Source organism: Callithrix jacchus, chromosome 18 (genome assembly GCF_049354715.1).
Source record: "Callithrix jacchus isolate 240 chromosome 18, calJac240_pri, whole genome shotgun sequence".
Classification (NCBI taxonomy): domain Eukaryota; kingdom Metazoa; phylum Chordata; class Mammalia; order Primates; family Cebidae; genus Callithrix; species Callithrix jacchus.
Genome location: NC_133519.1, coordinates 20,012,359 through 20,030,424, shown reverse-complemented (window position 1 = coordinate 20,030,424; position 18,066 = coordinate 20,012,359). Strand labels below are relative to the sequence as shown.

Sequence of the window (18,066 nt, the reverse complement as noted above, 5' to 3'; positions counted from 1 at the left end):
AGATGGAATAATGCACCTGAACTGGATAGGACTGTGCGAGTTCCGCACGGTTTTCCTTTTCATGTGGAACTTGCACAGCCCTATCCAGTTCAGGTGCATTATTTCATGTGGGAAGGGGGTACCAGAGATCTTGGTGCCATCACCTCCAGCTGGGGTGTGCAGCAACTCACGGGCAGCCCCGGGGCCAAAGACCCAGGCCCAGATCCCTCTAGTGATTTCCTGAAATCACTAGACTGGGGGCTTTTTGGGGAGGGGGCCGGTGGGTAAAGCTCTTCTATTGCTAGAGCCCTCCCTGCCCTAAGCACTTCCACTAGCCCTTCCCCAGCTGTTGCCCGTCCAGCCACCAATGGCTCTCACCAATGGCTCTCCTCGCAGGCTGTTTTGAAGTTCAAGATTGACACACAGTCTCTCCCATTCTTCCCTCTTCGGACCTCACTCACTCCACCCCCTCCCCTCAACTCGCTTTCAAAGGAGAAAGAAATGAAAGTCAATGGAAACCCTCCAGTGCACAAGGGAGGAACATTAGGAAATTCCCACTAGAGATCCTCCTCGAGGCCTACCCGCGATCACTGCTGCTCTTGGGCCAGCCCCATTTCCCTTGGGTTTTTTCCCCTAGTGGAGACAGTCTGCAAATGGGGAGGGGAACTGGAAGATACAGATCAACACAGACCTGGGGAAAAGGAAGCTCAGAGTTCATCAAGAGTTAGGCTTCTTTCCCTCCGAGATTCTATTCTTCACTAGACACATGGAATCAGATCAAGTGAAGCACTAAGCACCCACATTTATTTCCTCACTCCCTCTAGTTATTTTTCCTCCAGACTCTTACTCCCCATGGACTATCCTGACACCAGCCCCGCCCCCACCTGCCATATGTCCCAAAGCCCACATTCCAAGCAAAGCCCACCTGATTTTGCTTCACATGCTTCCCTCTGCAGAGCTCTCTGAGCTGCAGTCTGCTCTGAGAGAGGTCCAGAGCCCTTCCCAAAGCACCCAGGGTCCTCTGGGAGATATGGACCACACAGGGAAAGGTCTAGAATAAGGATTTGGGACTCTTCCACCTTCCCTTCTCTTTCCTGGGAATTATCCTCTCCTCCCATTCCATGAAAATGTGGGCTGGCTGGTGGGTGGGGGATGGAGGAGTGTGACATAGGAACCACAGATGGCCTGGATGTTTGACCAGGTCCTGGGGAGAAATTGCCTGGATATGTGACTGTAAACCTAGCACTCCAGCATTTTATGTTCTGGGGTGAGGTGCTCTGCAGTCAGCACTCTGGAGAGGGTGTGTGTGTGTGTGTGCGTGTGTGCATGTGTATGTGTGTGTGTGTGTGTGTGTGCATGTGTATGTGTGTGTGTGTGTGTGTGTGTGTTGGGATAGAGAAAGCAGGAAGAGAAATCAAAATGAAATGGCTTTGAGCTTAGGGGTACCCCCTGCATAAACTTTCCATGGAGTCAGGGGATGCACGGTCCAAGAGCTCCATGGCAATGGCAGATTAGGGATTCCCCTGCCCCCAACAATGCGCTTCCTTTTTCTTCCCCGAAGCTCAGGATGTCCTCAAGAAGTGTAAGCATTGACTGGCTCAGAGATTCCAGGTCATGCAGAAAACGACGCTGCTCTCATTCATCCTAGCCTTAGTCCCAGGTGGGCTTCCAGATGTTCTCTCAGGGTCTTAGTTATCTGACCCCCATTCAGCCTGCTTAGACAGATCTCTCTTCCCAGGGATGGGGAAGGGACCCCCATGTCTGATCACCCCCAGAACTCTCTCACTCTCCGTTGCCCCAGGGATCTAGGTAAACCTTATTTTGTTTTCCTGAGTGGGGGACTGCATTTTTCTCAGGGGAAGGAAAAGTGTGAAATTGTTACCTCTATCCCAAGATCAAGGACTTGATTTCTGCATCTTCCCTCCAAGAATTTCAGTTCCTCCAACCTACTCCTCCTCATTTCTTGTGCATGCTATGACCCCTTTGCAGAAGATTGCAGTACCACTTTTCCTGGGCCCCTCTTCCTCCCCCTAGAGAGCTGGGGAGTAAGGGGGCTCAGTTTTTGGAAGGAGATACCTGGTCAAAACTCCCCCCAAAACCAGCTCCTCCCAAACCCCCACTTGCCTTGGAAATAGGGGCCCAAACCCCAAGTCCCCCACAACTCAACTCACAGCACGTGGAGAGGAGAGTAGCCGGCAGCAGAAACCCCTGGGGGGTGGCGTCCATGCCCCTGACACCGCCCCCCCCACGGGCCCCCTTGAAGGGTGGGAGCCGCAGACGCCGCTGTTTCTCCTAAATGTAGCGGCAGCTCTGACTAGGACTTGCTATCTGTGTCATCCCTACTTCCCAGGCTCCCCTGCTCCTCTCTCGTTTCCACGGCAACCAGTCTGGCGACAGCTCCAGAGCATCCCCCCTCCCCTGCCCAGTCCTGGGTACCACTAGGGGTTGATCCAAACCACACGCCATAGCTATTTTTAGCCAAAGTCCCTCCTTCTGGACAACTCAGAGCTTGGCTCCTCATCCCCTCATAGGAAAAAAAAAAAAAAAAGAAGAAGGAGAAAGCTGGCACAGTGGCTCTTTCCTAAGAAGCTCCTTGCTCAGGGGAAAACACAAGCCCTCATGTATTTGAGAATAAGGTGTTAGGTTCCCTGGGGTTTCAGAGGGCCATCTGGTAGCTGGCAGCTCACCACCTTCAACAAGGGCCTCTGTGTGCAGGTGCTGCCCTCAGGTCAGGCCCACCATCACTGTCTCTAGTTTTGGATCTACTCAAGGAAGGGAAGCAGGGTCAGGGCCTCTAATTATTGTCACTGATTTGCATTGTGACCCATAGGAGTCACTTCCCTTCCCTCAGCCACAGTTATTCCATCTATACCACGTTGTGGACAAGGACAGATATTCCCTTTCTGCCTACTTTACAGTGTGTGCATATCAAATGAGGAAAAAAAATTAAAGGGCTTTGAAATGTATTTTGTTCATAACAAAAACCCTAGAAGCAACCCAAACGTCCACCAGAGAGAAAAGCCTCGGCTAGGGCTTCCTAACTATTCACTCAGCAAACTTCTACAGAGCCCGAGTGCCAGGCAGCGTATTAGATGGGGTGGTTACAGAGTGAGCAAGTCCCTGCTCACAAGGAGCTCATTAACCCGTGAGGGAGAAAGACACATAAACACACAGTGGCTACTGCTACTAATTCATTGAACATCAGATATGAACGGGACACAGGCCTCATTGCATCCCCCTGGCAACTCTATAAGGTAGGGGTTATTTTCCCAGTTATAGATGAGGAAACTCAAACTAAGACACGTGAAGTGATTTATCAAATGTCACAGAGTTGGACAGAGATAGGAGTCAAACTCCCACATCTGTATCACCTCATGCTTTTAAATTTTTTTTAAAAGACTTCTTACAGAGTGGTTTTAGATTCAGAGCAAAACTGAGAGGAAAGTTACAGAGATTTTTCATAAGCCCCCTGTGCCCACACATGTAGCCTTTCCCACTGTCAACATCCCCCAGCAGAGTGGCACATTGGTGACAAGTGATGAACCTACATTGACATCATAATCACCCAAAGTCCATAGTTGACACGAGGCTTCACTCTTGGTGTTGTACATTCTGTGGGTTTGGACAAACGTATAATGATGTGTATCCACCATTACAGGATAACATGGAGTAGTCTCATTGCTGTAGAAGTCCTCCATGCTCTGCCTAATCAATCCCCCTTCCCTAACCCCTGGCAACCACTGCACTTTTTCCTGCCTCCATAGATTTCCTTTTCTAGAATGTCATATAGTTGGAATCGTACAATACGTGGCCATTTCAGATTGGCTTCTTTCACTTAGTAATGTACATTTAAGGTTTCTCCATGTCTTTTCATGGCTTTGTAGTTCACTTCTTTTTGGCACTGAATAATATTCCACTTCAGGTTTATTTATCTATTATTTACCTACTGAAGGACATCTTGGTTGCTTTCAAGATTTGGCCATGACGAATAAAGCTGCTAGAAACATCCATCGGTGGTTTCCATGTGGACGTAAGTTTTCATCTTCTTTGGGTAGATACCAAGGAGCATGGATCCTGGATCATATGGTAAGAGTATGCTTAGTTTTTAAAGAAACTGTCACACTGTCTTCCAAAGTAGCTGTACCATTTTGCTTTCCCATCAGCCACGAATTCCTGTTCCTGTTGCTCCACATTCCTGCCAGCATTTGGTGTTATCAGCCTAGTGTTCTTTCCACAAAGTTACACTGCCTCAGTAATGTCGTATCTGTGGCATATTAATATCATAGGCTATCATAAAGCCATAATAATTGCTGTGTTTAAATGTGTGAACGTACATATAACACATGGTTACATAAAAAAGCAGAACCTAAAAATATTCTCATAAATTGATCATGATTATATAGAAGTAGCTTCAGGAACACTGATAAAAATCGGAACAAAATTTGGAGAAATAGAAATATTTTCATGTTCATTTTTTGCCAGGGGAATAATTAAGAGCAGAGCGTGGTTTACAAATGCAAGGTATTGCTGCTTTTGTTGTCAGTGTTATTAGATCCCAGGTATGGATCTCCAGATTGTTAAATTTGGATCAAGAAAATATGAACTAGAGGAGCAGGAAGACATAGAGATGGACACAGAGGGCTAGAAGCTCCTGAAATGACCTGGACAGGTGGGAAAGTGGGTACTGGATAATATAAGCTCAGGAGGCAATGACTTGGGTTCAAAGCCCACCTCTCTCCACTACTAGCTGGGTGAACCTGAGCAATTACTTAACCTCGTTAAACCTCAGATTCTCCAACTAAAAAAGAACCGTATTATTCATCTCTTAGAGGGTTGTCATAAAGACATAAGGCATTGCCTGACACATTGTTAGTACTCAGTGAATGCTAGCTGCTATCTTTCTCTTTCTCCTCATTGTCTTCTTCATGGTCTTCTTCACTGTCACCATCAGCACCATCATCTCAGGGATGTCCTGAAAGCCCCACCCTGCCTGTGCCCACTTCCTCTGTCCTGGCACCACCCTGTGAGGCCTGCAGGGGGCACTCCCGGCATACTGCCCTCTCATCAGCTCACTTGCTGGTGTTTCTTGTTGTTCCAAGTGGAAATATCAAGTTTTCAGCCGGAGATTGGCATCAGGAGTGCTGTTAAAGCCCAGTCAACATCCCCGTCTCCTGGGCCTGGTCCTGTCACCTGAGCCTTGGGACTGCTAGCCTGCCCTTCTCTGTCCTGCCAAGCAGCTGCTCACGTTGGTTCTACTGTGCCAGGAGCTCGGAGAGAAGAAACCAAACTCCTGGGCAAGAACACATTTGCATAGAACTGGCCCCATTTGCTGGAGGGGGTATCACTGGCAGGGCCCTCCATGAAGCGGTTTCAGACAGCTCCTCGCCTCAGCCAGGTGCCCCTGAACCTAACCTTGCTGACAAGGAAGGAGACCACCACGCCCTCACCTGATTTGCTGATCCTGCAGTTCCTAGACTTTACCTGTTATCTAACCTCAGCGCCTTATTTATCATTGAGCCTGAACTGAGGCAAGAGTAAAAAAGTTTTCCTAGGCACCAGGACACAGAAGCATAGACAAGATTCTAGCTTTTGGCCTGGCATGGTAGCTTAACACCTATAATCCCAGCACTTCGGGAGGCCGAGGCATGCGGATCGCCTAAACCCAGGAGATGGAGACCAGCCTGGGCAACATGGTGAAACCCTTTCTCTACAAAAAATACAAAAATCAGATGGGTGTAGTGGTATGTGCATGTGGTCCCAGCCACTCTGGAGGTTGAGGCAGGAAGATCGCTTGAGCCTGGGAGCTCAAGGCTGCAGTGACGCAGTGACCCATGATTGCACCACTGCACTCCAGCCTGGGTGACAGAGGTCCTGTCTCAAAAAAAAAAAAAAAAAAAAAAAGCCAGGCTCGATGGCTCAAGCCTGTAATCCCAGCACTTTGGGAGGCCGAGGTGGGTGGATCACGAGGTCAAGAGATTGAGACCATCCTGGTCAACATGGTGAAACCCCGTCTCTACTAAAAATACAAAAAATTAGCTGGGCATGGTGGCACGTGCCTGTAATCCCAGCTACTCAGGAGGCTGAGACAGGAGAATTGCCTGAACCCAGGAGGCAGAGGTTGCAGTGAGCTGAGATCGCGCCATTGCACTCCAGTCTGGGTAACAAGAGCAAAACTCCGCCTCAAAAAAAAAAAAAAAAGGAACCGTAGTGCAAATTAGAAAAAGAACTTAGAAAGAGCCTACTGTGGCATGTCACTTGGAGAACAGGGAACAGGTGATACTTTTGGGAGAAAATAAAAGGTTCCCTTCCTCCAGCAGACAGCTCTGAGCTGAGTGCAGGAATTGGCAAGCTGAATGCAGCTCAGTCCTCAACTTGCCCCGTCAGCAGGTGCCTTTGTGGCATCCCTGAGATCAGCCAATCTGGGGAGGATTCCCTGAGCAAGATCATGAGACATCTTGTGCAAAGGCTTGCAAGTAGAAGAGGAAGCATGATGGGGAAGATACGAGATGGTTGAAGATGTGAGTTTCGTGGAGCAGGGAGGCAAGTCTGGTTGATTGTAAAAATTTGTATAAGTTCAAGTGGGATGGAGCCCTAGAAAATGCAGAGCAGAAGAAAGATACGGTTGAAGGAGAAGATGTGGCAAATGACTGTATCTGAAGATTAGAGTGAAATGGGGAGAAGCTCCAGGCAGATGGAGCCCAGCTGGGTTCCTGAGGCTAAGGAGCGTGCTGCCTTTCTGGCTACTTGCAGCTGAGCAGGATGAGAAACCTCACAGAGGTTTCTCTGCCTTGCTATAGGACTGGGTAGAGATAGGCTAAGATTCGAAAGTTATATGATAATTAGAGGTGGTACAGGATTAGCCCTTACTTTGCAGATCAGAATAGGTCCTAAGAAAATAGGGCTGAGACTCAGGCCACCCGACTCGAGGTTCCGCATGTTCTATTCCCAATTGCCTCCCTCCTACCTCCCACCACAGTGCATTGGATGTTAATGGAATTTTTATCAACTGGACCCAAATGGAAAGGTACTAGAAGTACCTAAAGAAATTAGTTTTTTCCTTTTTTCTTTTTCTTCTCTCTCTCTCCTTCTTTTTTTCTTTTTTTTTTTTTGACAGAGTTCTGCTGTTACCCAGGCTGAAGTGTGATCTTAGGTCACTGCAACCTCTGCTGCCCAGATTTAAGTGATTCTTTTGCCTCAGCCTCCCAAATAGCTAGGATTACAGGCACACACCACCATGCCTGGCTAATCTTTTTTTTTTTCTTTTTTTGGTATTTTTAGTAGAGATGGGGAGTTCACCATGTTAGCCAGGCTGCTCTCAAACTCCTGATCTCAGGGGCTCCACTGGCCTTGGCTTCCCAAAGTGTTGGGATTACAGGCACGAGCCACCGTGCCTGGCCATTTTTTTCTTTTTCTTTTTTTTTTTTTTTGAGACAGAGTTTCGCTTTTGTTACCCAGGCTGGAGTGCAATGGCGCTATCTCGGCTCATCGCAGCCTCCTGGGTTCAGGCAATTCTCCTGCCTCAGCCTCCTGAGTAGCTGGGATTACAGGCATGTGCCACCACGCCCAGCTAATTTTTGTATCTTTAGTTGAGACGGGGTTTCACCATTTTGACCAGGATGGTCTCGATCTCTTGACCTCGTGATCCACCCACCTCGGCCTCCCAAAGTGCTGGGATTACAGGCTTGAGCCACCGTGCCTGGCCTAAATGCTACATATTCAGAGTCTCTATCATGCCTTCCAATGCAAAGCTTTCCTGATCCCCTCTGTCCACACCTGCTTTTCCCAGCACAAGCACCTCATACTGCTCTCCACCTGTGGATTCTCTTTCTAAAACAGACTCAGCAGCCCAACTCTCCTCCTCCTCTGCTCTGAGGTGGTCTCTGCGCCATTATGAACAAAGTAAAAGTAGGGACGAGGCCAAAGCTGGAAGCAGTGAGTCTGAAAGGAGAAGTGGAGGAGAATAAGGAAGATGCAAGTTGGTAAACTGAGAGAAGAGAGAGGGGTTTCAAAAAAAGAAGCTTCCGCTGTCACGTTTCCTGGTGGACGCCGGATGTTGTAAGTCTGGGGAATTTTTTATAACACACGTACTCAGAGGTCATAGCCTCTGATGGACAGGATTGTGTTTAAACCATGCAAATTCCCTCTGGAATTATCCTGAGACAAGCTTTGGGGTCAAATATATGTGAATTCAAATCCCAAAACGAATGCTTTCCAGCTATGTTACCATAGGCAAACCACTTAACCCCTCAGAACTTCGGTTTCTCTATTTCCTGATCTATCTGACATAGTAAACACTCACAAATGTTAATGTCCTATGCCCTTCTTACTGACTCCTGATCAGGCTCCTAGAGACTGCTCTAGGACTTCTCTTTTGCAAACAAATTTAAAAATGAAAACCTGCTATTTGATATGTACAAAGGAATATAGATGGTGGATATACGTCTATATGTTATAGAGTATAATTTAAGAACGACAACTCAATTTAAATCACTTTTTAAAAATTAGAACATGACAGTGCTGTTGAAGCTACCTGGGTACTTTTCCACAAGTTCCCACCCCTGCTGTTCTAGGACTTATAAAGTCTTTCTAACTGTCCAGTCCCACCCTAGTCTACTCTCACTCTGAATGTTAGTAGATGACACTTCCGTAGATTACTTGTAGTTTTTTAGTCTGATTGACCAGAGAAGTAACACAGAATTAAGGAAGTCATGAGCCCTTCCAGCCTTGGAGAGGAAGATGCCAAGTTCAGTTTGGGGGCCTGTCACGTGAAGGCTCCTTCACCACAAAGTCTCTCTTTCTGTCCCTGCCCTCTGACTCTTCTCTCTTCCCTCCCCTCTCAAAGGAGCACCCTCACTGGGCAGCAGAGTTTGGATTGTGATCTGTTGAGCAAGAGGCACCTGTCCAGGATTTTAAAACAAGGGCACAGGGTCTGACAAGATGAAAACAGTTGCCTCTTTCTTTGAGATTGGAGAGAAAGTTGAAGGATGGGTTGGGTTCTGGGCTGTACTGATCTTTCTGATCCTGGTAGTGGTCATAGGAATGAAAAAGGACATTGCAAACAGATGTAAGAAAGGGAAACTTGACAGCATTTGTTGGCTTAATTGACATGTCCAGGAATGGGCCCAAGGCAAGGCGAAGAGTAAAGGTCACTAAAGGTCACTTGTAGTTTTTTATTCTGATTGACCAGGAGTAACACAGAACTAAGGAAGTCAAGAGCACTTCCAGCTTTTGGGAGGAAGATACCGAGTTCAGTTTGGGGCCTGTCAAGTCAGGATGGAAATTCCCTGCAAGCAACTAGAAATATGGAGCTCCAAGGAGAGTGCAGTATTGAAGACAGAGATTTGGGCATCACTCAGGGACAACAGTTGGAGCTATGTCCGTGACAAAGGCTCAAGGAGCAAGACACAGAAAGAGAACATAAGGCTGAACCTTGAGTATTAAAGAAAGTAGCTGTGGCTTTGGGTGTATGGGACAGTGGAAGAAGATGAGGCTGGAGTGGCACCAGGTCCAGGTTATAACAGGCCTTCTCTTCCAGCGTAAGGAACTTGGACTTTAGTTGGCAGTTACTGAAAGTTTTAAAACTTGGAAGGGATATGGTCAGATGTGTGTTTCAGTGAGGTGTACTTTATTGGTGCTTAATTACTTTTGAATAAAGAAATTCATAATCCAAAGAATTATTAGAGGAAGACTGGGGGTAGGAAGACTAGTTGGAAGGTTGCTGTAGGAGCCCTGGTGTTTTAGGCCATTCTTGCGTTGCTATAAAGAAATACCCAAGAAAGGAGTGATGGCTCAAGCCTGTAATCCCAGCACTTTGGGAGGCTGAGGTGGGAGGATTGCTTAAGCTCACAAGTTCAAGACCAGCCTGGTCAACATAGCAATTTTTTGTCTCAACTAAAAATTTTTTTAAAAATTAGCTGGATGGGCCGGGTGCGGTGGCTCAAGCCTGTAATCCCAGCACTTTGGGAGGCCGAGGTGGGTGGATCACGAGGTCAAGAGATCGAGACCATCCTGGTCAACATGGTGAAACCCCGTCTGTACTCAAAATACAAAAAATTAGCTGGGCATGGTGGCGCGTGCCTATAATCCCAGCTACTCAGGAGGCTGAGGCAGGAGAATTGTCTGAACCCAGGAGGCAGAGGTTGCGGTGAGCTGAGATCGCGCCATTGCACTCCAGCCTGAGTAACAAGAGCGAAACTCTATCTCAAAAAAAAAATTAATAAAAATAAAAATTAGCTGGATGTAGTGGTGCACACCTGTAGTCCTAGCTATGTTTGAGGCTGAGGCAGGAAGACTGCTTGAACAGAGGAGTTCAGAGCTGTACTGAGCTGCGATCACACCACTGCACTCCAGCCAGGGGACAGAGTGAAACCTTGTCTCAAAAAAAAAAAAAAAAGGGTTTGAAACAAACCCCACGACTTGAGACTGGGTAATTTATAAAGAAAAGAGGTTTAATTGGCTCACAGTTCTGCAGGCTTTACAGGAAGCATGGTGTTGACATCTGCTTGGCTTCTCGGGAGACCTCAGGAAGCTTTTACTTATGGTGGAAGGCAAGGCAGGAGCAGGCACATCACACGGCAAAAGCAGGAGCAAGAGAGAGTTGAGGAGACGGGGGTTGAGAAAAATTGCCACACATTTTTAAACAAGAACTCACTACCATGAAGATAGCACCAAGCAGTGAGGGACCTGTCCCCGTGATCAAAGCACCTCCCACCAGGCCCCACATTCAGCACTGGGGATTACAATCCAGCATGAAATTTGGGCAGAGACAACATCCAAACTGTTATCACCTGGTGAGAGGTAATGTTGTCCTAAACTATAGCAATGACAGTGGAATAGAGAGAGAGGGGACAATATTGAGGTGATTTAGAACATAGATGCCCTGATTCAATAAGGGAGATGAGGTGAGGAAGACTGAAGAATCTAGGATGGCTGCCATGTTTCTGGTTGGATGATGATAGTGTATCTACCACAATAGAGAATAAACGAAGAGGAGCACTCTTGTGAGGAAGGTGACATGTTCTACTTTAAATATGTTGACTTTGAAATGGATATCCAGGTGCGCTGGACATATGGACACACGGATGGTAGTTGAAGCCAAATGCGTGGATAACAGTTTTGGAAAAATAACGAGTGCACAATAAATGTCTGTTAATGATTCCATAAATCATGACAGTCCCTTTGCTTCATCTTCTCTGGTGCTCTTCATGTTTATTTTGGAGTTCCACCAGAGCCTCCAAGCCAAGTTTGTCCAACCCACAGCCTGTGGGCTGCCTGCAGCCCAGGATGGATTTGAATGATGCCCAACACAAATTTGTAAACCTTCTTAAAACATTATGAGGATTTTTATTGTGATTTTTTTTTAAAAAGCTGATCAGCTACTGTTAGTGTTAGTATATTTTATGTGTGGCCCAAGAAAAATCTTCTTCCAGTGTGGTCAAGGAAAACCAAAAGATTGGACACCCCTGCCTAAGTCCTCTCTGTCTGTGAATGTCAACACTGTGGCTCCCTTAAGGATCTCTTGGATGGATGTTCTATTCCTTGTAACTTAAAGTTCTTATACCAGCCTTGTAGGCTGGCACTCAGACCATCTCACCACAGCCCCTCACGCATATTGACTTAGGAAGAGAGGGCATTGGGAATGTGAAGAAGAAAAACTAGAATACTGTTTCTTTTTTCTTTTTGTTTTAGGAGACAGAATCTTGCACTGTCCCCCAGGCTGGAGTGCAGTGGCGTGATCTCAGTTCACTGCAACCTCTGCCTCCCAGGTTCAAGTGATTCACATGCCTCAGCCTCCCAAGTAGCTGGGTCTATAGGTGCCTTCCACCATGCCTGGCTAATTTTTTTAAATTTTTAGTAGAGACAGGGTTTCACAATTTTGGCCAGGCTGGTCTCAAACTGCTGACCTCAGGTGATCTGCTCACCTCGGCCTCCCAAAGTGCTGGGATTATAGGCATGAGCCACTGTGCCTGGTCTGTTTCCAGTACATTGTCTGGTTTCTATTTCTCTCTTCTCTGTGAGTAAAGTTCTCAAGAGTGTAACCTATACTTGCTAACAGTTTCTCACTTTCTAGTGGTAACTTGTAATCTGGTTCCCACCTTGCTCACTCTTTTGAAATTGCTCTCAAATGTCACTAGTGACTTTGTCACTGCCAAACCCAATGCCTCTTCTCTCTGTACCTGTTGGCACTGTTAGAACCTCCTCCTTAATAGCCTCTCCTTCCTTGGCTCCATGACATCTCACTTTCTTTGACTCCTTCTTGCCTATCTGGTGGATTCTCTTTCACTCTTTGGGGGTCCTTCTTCTTCCCACCCACTAAACATAGGTATTCCTCTCTGTGCCAGGCACTCATCTCTCTGTGCAGTCTTTGTCGGCAGCTACCCTGTTCTCACGGCTTCAAGTCATCCTGCACTGGCAGCAATAACCCCCCTTCTATCTCTGGTTCTGATCCCTCTCCACAGCTTCCAGCTCTGACCTCATCACTTCCTCTTCCCCCACCTCATTTCCTCACTGGGTGTGATCCCCAGCTAGGCTCCCTATGCTCGTGAATGACCTCGAAGTTCTGATCACTTGACCTGAGACTCTAATACGATTTCTGAAGTTTCCCTTGTTTGCTCATGTCAAGGTGGCTTCAAAGTTTTTTTTCATTTTCTTTTGATTTTTCTTTACTCCAATTCATTCGTGTGCTCCACTTTTCACCATTGCCATGCTGATTTGGGAACTCATTTCTTCATGCTTATATTATTGGAATTACTTTCCATCTAGTCTACTTGACTACTATATCCCCTTCATTCAAACTATTTGGTCACCTCCAGATTAATTTTTCTAAAATTCTATAGATTTCTCCTACCCCGTCCTTCCCAAGAACCTTCAATTGCTCTCCGTTGCCTACAGAAACTCTGGCCTGACCACAAGTCAGCACAACTCTGCATTTCTTCTGGGTGTTCCCTTTAACACAAACACTGTCTATGGTGCCTTTTAGTCTAGTCCTTCCAGCTTCTCCAATGAGGCTATTTAAAATGGACATTTACTTATCTATGGCTTTTAGACGTTAAACTAAGCTACATTCCTAGTTTCTTTCCTTTTTAACCTGAATTTATAGCAACTCAATATGGTAACACTAATTATTGATTAAATGTTTTGATGTTCAAATTAAATGTTTATGATGATCAAAAATTAGGAAATAATTATATTCTTTTTTTAAATTGCATTTTAGGTTTTGGGGTACATGTGAAGAACATGCAAGATTGTTGCATAGTTACACACATGGCAGTGTGATTTGCTGCTTTCCTCCCCATCACCTGTATCTGGCATTTCTCCCCATGCTATCTCTCCCCAACTCCCCACTCCCCGCTGTCCCTCCCCTATTCCCCCAACAGCCCCCAGTGTGTGATGCTTATATTCTTCTTTAATAAATGCTGGGTGTGTGTGTGGGGGGGGGAGGTGAATAAAGCCCTCTCAAAACATAGATTCAGGTGATTAAAGAAGTCTTTGGTGATGAAAGGGTTGAGAACCACCACGCTGCATTCTAATCGAGCAAATGAGACAGTTTCATGCTGTTTCCCAAGCAAACTTGTATTTTCACGTCTCTCTAGGACTCTGCCATGTTGTTCCCTCTCCCTTAAATGGAACGGAGTCCTGGGGACTCCCCGCCATGTCTCGGCATCTGAATCTTCTACTTCCTTTGGGACCCTAATCAGATGTTACCTCTTCCCTCCCACATCTGCTGGGAGCCCCCTGAGTAGAGTGACCTCTCCCTTTTGCAGCCTTCGGTATCTCCCGCACTTCGCCGCGGTTTCGGGCCTTATCTTTCCTTGCAGAGAAATTCGCTACAGGTGGGCACGGTGTGCTGCGCGTCACGCACCCAGCACCGCACCCGGGACTTGGGAAACGGTGAACAACACGGGGACTGTGTCCAAGGAAAGGGAGCCCAGGCCTACTCCACCCCAATCTCACTCCCAGGCGCCGCCTTCGGCGCTGCCTGCCGGGCCACTGGGCCGGTCCTGAATTCATTTCCACTTCATTAACTCTGCCCCAGTCCCGCCCCCCGGCTCCAGCTCCCGTAACCCATCTCTGACACGACCGTCTCCCTTTTCTTCCTTCTCCCTTCCCCTGTCACCCTGCCAGCTCAGCTCCTATCGCTTCGCGTATCGTCTCTTCATCTCTCTTTCTCCCGGGTCTGTCTGGGTCTCTGTCTTTGGGTATTTCTCTCTGCACTTCCATCTGTCTGGGTCTCCGCTTCCCTGCCCCGCACGCACCGCCCCCTGCCCAAGCCCCTCCAATCCCGGCAGCTCGAGCCTAGCGCTCCAGTCTCCCATTGGTCCGTCCGGAGCCCCCCGCCCCCGCCTGCCCGACCCCCATCTGGGCCCCTCCATTCACACAAAGTTTGGCTCCGGCGCTGCGGAGGGAGGGGGCGGCCCGGCCCGGCCCAGCTCTGCCCCCGGCCGGCCCGACCCCGGCCCCGGCCCCCGGACAACCCCTTATCTGATCCCAGCTCCGGGTTTAAGAGTCCTGACCCTGCCCGTCGCACAGCTCTGCTCCTTACTCCTGCCCGCCCAGTCCGTCCATCTGTCCCGCTGCCCCGCGGCCCATCCAAGGGGCCACTCCACCTCGGACCCAAGGTAAGACCCTGGCCCTTGGGATGAAGGAGTGCTGTCCCCCGCCCCCGGCCGGGTCCTGTACCCCTAACTCTCCAGAGACATCGAGGCCCAAGCTCCCCAGTCCCTGTCCTGACTGGCCCGAGAGTACCGTCTTGTTTCCCTGCCTCCCTCCTTGGGCAGTCCCAAACGGAGCCTCCTGGGAACGGGTCCCCACGAGGAAACTACCCAGGCTGGTCATCTCAGCCCTCTCATTTAAGGAAGGGGCTTTCCCGATGCCCCCTCCCACTGGAGAGACCAGCAGTTGCCTCCCCGCTCCTCTAGTTACTACAGTGACAACCACACATAAGGAGAGATCCTATACACAGGCACACCAGACAGTGCCCCCTCCTCCCCATATGGACAGGTTACGCCCATGCCCAGCCCCTCCCCCACTCCCCATAAAGTGACAATCACGTAGTGACACCTGTGATTGCTAGTTCACACATGGGGAGAAAAACAGATATTGGCAGCTCAGACTGGGAAGACACAGAAGCCTGCTGTGCCCCAGACCCCTGTCCACCCAATCTCTTCCTTCCAATCTGAGTGGCTCCCATTTCAAGACATCCCTCCTCATTGCTCCTCACCCTCACCCAGCTGTTTCACATTGAGATTTCCCGAAGGAAAGGAGCAGAGGCACTTCTAAAGTGAGAAGGGCAGATTGGGTTCTATAAACTCACCCTCCAGACAGAGACGTCCTTTCCCATTTCATCTCTCCTCTCACCAGGAACTTAACCCAGGGCACCTGTGTTAGGGAAGAGATGAAGGATGGAACTTCCTGATTTGGGAGAGGAGAGCTGAACCCAGGAATGGGTAGAAGGACAACAGGGGAAAAAGTGGAGGTGGGTTCTGGTGTCTTGAGGTTTAATTCCAGTGAGTGCCCCAGGCAAGGTGAGGCAGATGGGGAAGTGGAGATGGTGAAGAAGCTGGTGCAGATTTGGACCCCAAAGAAGCCAGCGCTTAAAGCCTGCTTCTGCTGCTTACTAATACAAATTCTGACTAAAGATGTCTGGCCAGTCTGCTCTTGCTGTGGTGTCTGAATTTCTTTTCTCCCCACTGGGACTGCTTTAGGCCATCTGGGTGGGAGGGAGATAATGATGGGATATTTGGGGCCCCCATGTGAAAGATGGTCTTGTTCAGGGGTGTGAGGAGGGCCCAGAGTGGTTGTCAGGAAATCAGCCCAGGAGGGGTGGGCAGCTACCACTGAATTCAATTTAGTTTCATCCTGAAACTCTCCCTAATCTCCAAGGATTTTTGAACATATTCCTGGCATGATGGTGGGTACCATCCTGTGCCAAGTTGGAGGGCTTGTAAATTTCTCTAAGGGTAGACTGGGTATGGGGGACCAAGTTTGGAAGGAACTAGGCATCCTGACTCATAGCTGGTTCTTCAGGTAGGAAGAAATGAGGGAGGAGGGGGACGGAAGGCATCACGCCAGGGAGAGGGTCCAGGGCTGGATTTCGGAGGCAATAGGCATGGCCCCGGCAGTGCCAACTCCTTTCCCCGCTGCCTCCCCCCAGTCCTTTGGTGGTGGTGGCAAGGGAGGAAGGGAGGGAGAGGGTGTTGGGGGGTGATCTGGGCCGGTCCAGCCTCCCAAAGCCCTTGCCAACCTGGGTCCTGAAAGGAGCTGCTGTTTTCTGAGCCATCCCCCCACCCCCCACCCAGAGCCTGAGCAGCCAAGTTGTCTCAGCGGATATCAAATGGCAATGACTCCACTGACGGGGGGTGTGTGGGGGGTGGGAGTGGTAGGGGTAGCAGGGTTATGGTTCCAGTTCCTCTGGCTCTAATGCAGAACCCCTCTGCTACCCCTTACCCTGAGGGAAAAAAAAATCTGTCTCCCCAGGATCTGACCCACATCCAGCCTATGTGTACATATGTTTGTGTGAAGGGATTAATGATCTGCCCGCTGGTATCTCCCACCTCCTCCATGTGCCCCAATGAACCACATTCTAGCTCCCCCCCACCTGCACCACTGTGCATAAACTCATTTGCAGCTCCAACTTGGTTGGCTTGAGCTGCAAAGAAGTGACTGGCAGAGGACTCAGGGACCTTCCTTCCCTTGTCCTTCCTAGGGACCAGAGAGGCTAGGACACCTGGGTCAGGGTGGGCTCAGATGAAGTCCTCTGGAGTCATTCTGTGATTGGTGGGATAAGGGGTTTAAAGGTCTAGGGGGTGGGTCATGCGGAAAGATCCATATCCTCAAAGGATACTCCTGAGTCTCCTAGTAAACTGCTTGGTTTCTGCCTACAAGATGGAAAGATAGGCCGAGCCTCCTGGCATTGGTGGGGAGGAAAAGGGACATTGGGCAATGGAGTCTCTAAACTTTCCTGCCGCAGGTTATTTAGGACGGAAGAAAAAATCTCCACTCTCCCTCCCCTCCTCGGCCTAGATTCTTCTCTTGCCTGACTGGTCAGTGCTACTGTCCAGGCTGAGGCCAAGCTGTCCAGGATAGCAGTGGGGCCCTGGAAGGGGGCAGAGAAGGAATCAGCCAAGGCACATTGTTGAGATGAAACTACAGAAAGATTAAAGAGGAAAGGGAGATTTAAAATATAAGTGTTTTAGCACCCAGTGATGGGTGGTTTGGCTGGGCCGCTCCTGGGAATGAGAGTTCCGCAGTGCCATGCCACCTCGGTCTCTCCAGCAGGCTGAGTTCGATGCTTTTCTTCCCTCGTCTGAGTTTAGTCTACATGTTGCCACCATCCTTCATGAAGAGAGTGCATCTGGTGCCCCTCCCCCATCAGAACCTTGAAAGGGCAAAGAGAAAGGGATTGTGGGAAAAGCCCTCCCGTGGGTGTCGGCCAGCTTGGAGCCTGGATTTGAGGTGGTGGGGGAAGGGAGGGGCTGGCTCTGGAATGTGAGAGAGAAGTAAGAGCAGAACTTTTCGGCCTGGAGAAGGAGGTTGGAGAAGCAGGAGCTAGGGAGGACTGAATTAGACCTCAAGCCTCCAACAAGGTGCAGCACAGAAAGGGAATTCACGGCCATTGTGCAACTTTTCCAATGGCAGAAGAGCTGGGGAAAGGATTGCGGCTGCAACTGGAAGGACTTAGGTTAGATTTCAGGAAGTGCATCCCAGAAAAGGGAAGACATTTGACATGGAGAGTGGGAGGGAGAAAGAGACCACCTTCTGGACCAAGAAACCAAACCAAACCGAAGCAAAAGCCACCAACCAAATCCCGAAACAGAAAGCCCAAGCTTAACGCTTGTGACAGGAGCGATGGAGCTCAGAGGTTGGGGATCATTGTGACAACTGTCGGAGCCTCTCCTGGTGGCTGCTGCACCTCTATCTTGCTGTTCCAGGCCTACTTTCTGCTCTGAGAGACAGGAGGCACTGTGGTGAAGAGCACAGCCTTGGAGTCCGACTTCGTGGGTTTAAACCTTGGTTTTCCACTTAGTAGCTCAAGAAGTCTCATCCTCACAGTAAAACTGCTCCTAACTGTTGTGAGGATTCTCAGTG

General features: G+C 48.8%; 2 protein-coding genes across 10 annotated transcripts in view; one reads left to right on the top strand and one right to left on the bottom strand.

The window, feature by feature from the left end:
• KCNJ9 (potassium inwardly rectifying channel subfamily J member 9) overlaps window positions 1–18,066 on the bottom strand; it is a 28,902-nt gene that overhangs the window by 6,788 nt on the left and 4,048 nt on the right. For 2 of the 8 annotated variants that reach the window (XM_078356068.1, XM_078356070.1), the window contains exon 4: window positions 15,293–15,357. The exons of 2 other annotated variants lie outside the window; for them this stretch is intronic. In XM_078356068.1, coding sequence (XP_078212194.1) covers window positions 15,293–15,319 — 27 coding nt within the window. In that variant the 5' untranslated portion in view covers window positions 15,320–15,357. Of the gene's footprint in view, window positions 1–1,861; window positions 2,018–2,150; window positions 2,312–15,292; window positions 17,357–18,066 lie in introns of those variants that run through there. 4 more of the 8 variants (XM_035279129.3, XM_035279130.3, XM_035279128.3 and 1 more) reach the window with 3 other exon arrangements.
• KCNJ10 (potassium inwardly rectifying channel subfamily J member 10) overlaps window positions 14,365–18,066 on the top strand; it is a 34,616-nt gene continuing 30,914 nt past the window's right edge. Inside the window, exons 1-2 of one of the 2 annotated variants that reach the window (XM_035279132.3) lie at window positions 14,365–14,597; window positions 15,340–15,454. In XM_035279132.3, coding sequence (XP_035135023.1) covers window positions 15,422–15,454 — 33 coding nt within the window. In that variant the 5' untranslated portion in view covers window positions 14,365–14,597; window positions 15,340–15,421. The remainder of the gene's footprint in view (window positions 14,598–15,339; window positions 15,455–18,066) is intronic. The other variant, XM_035279134.3, reaches the window with a different exon arrangement.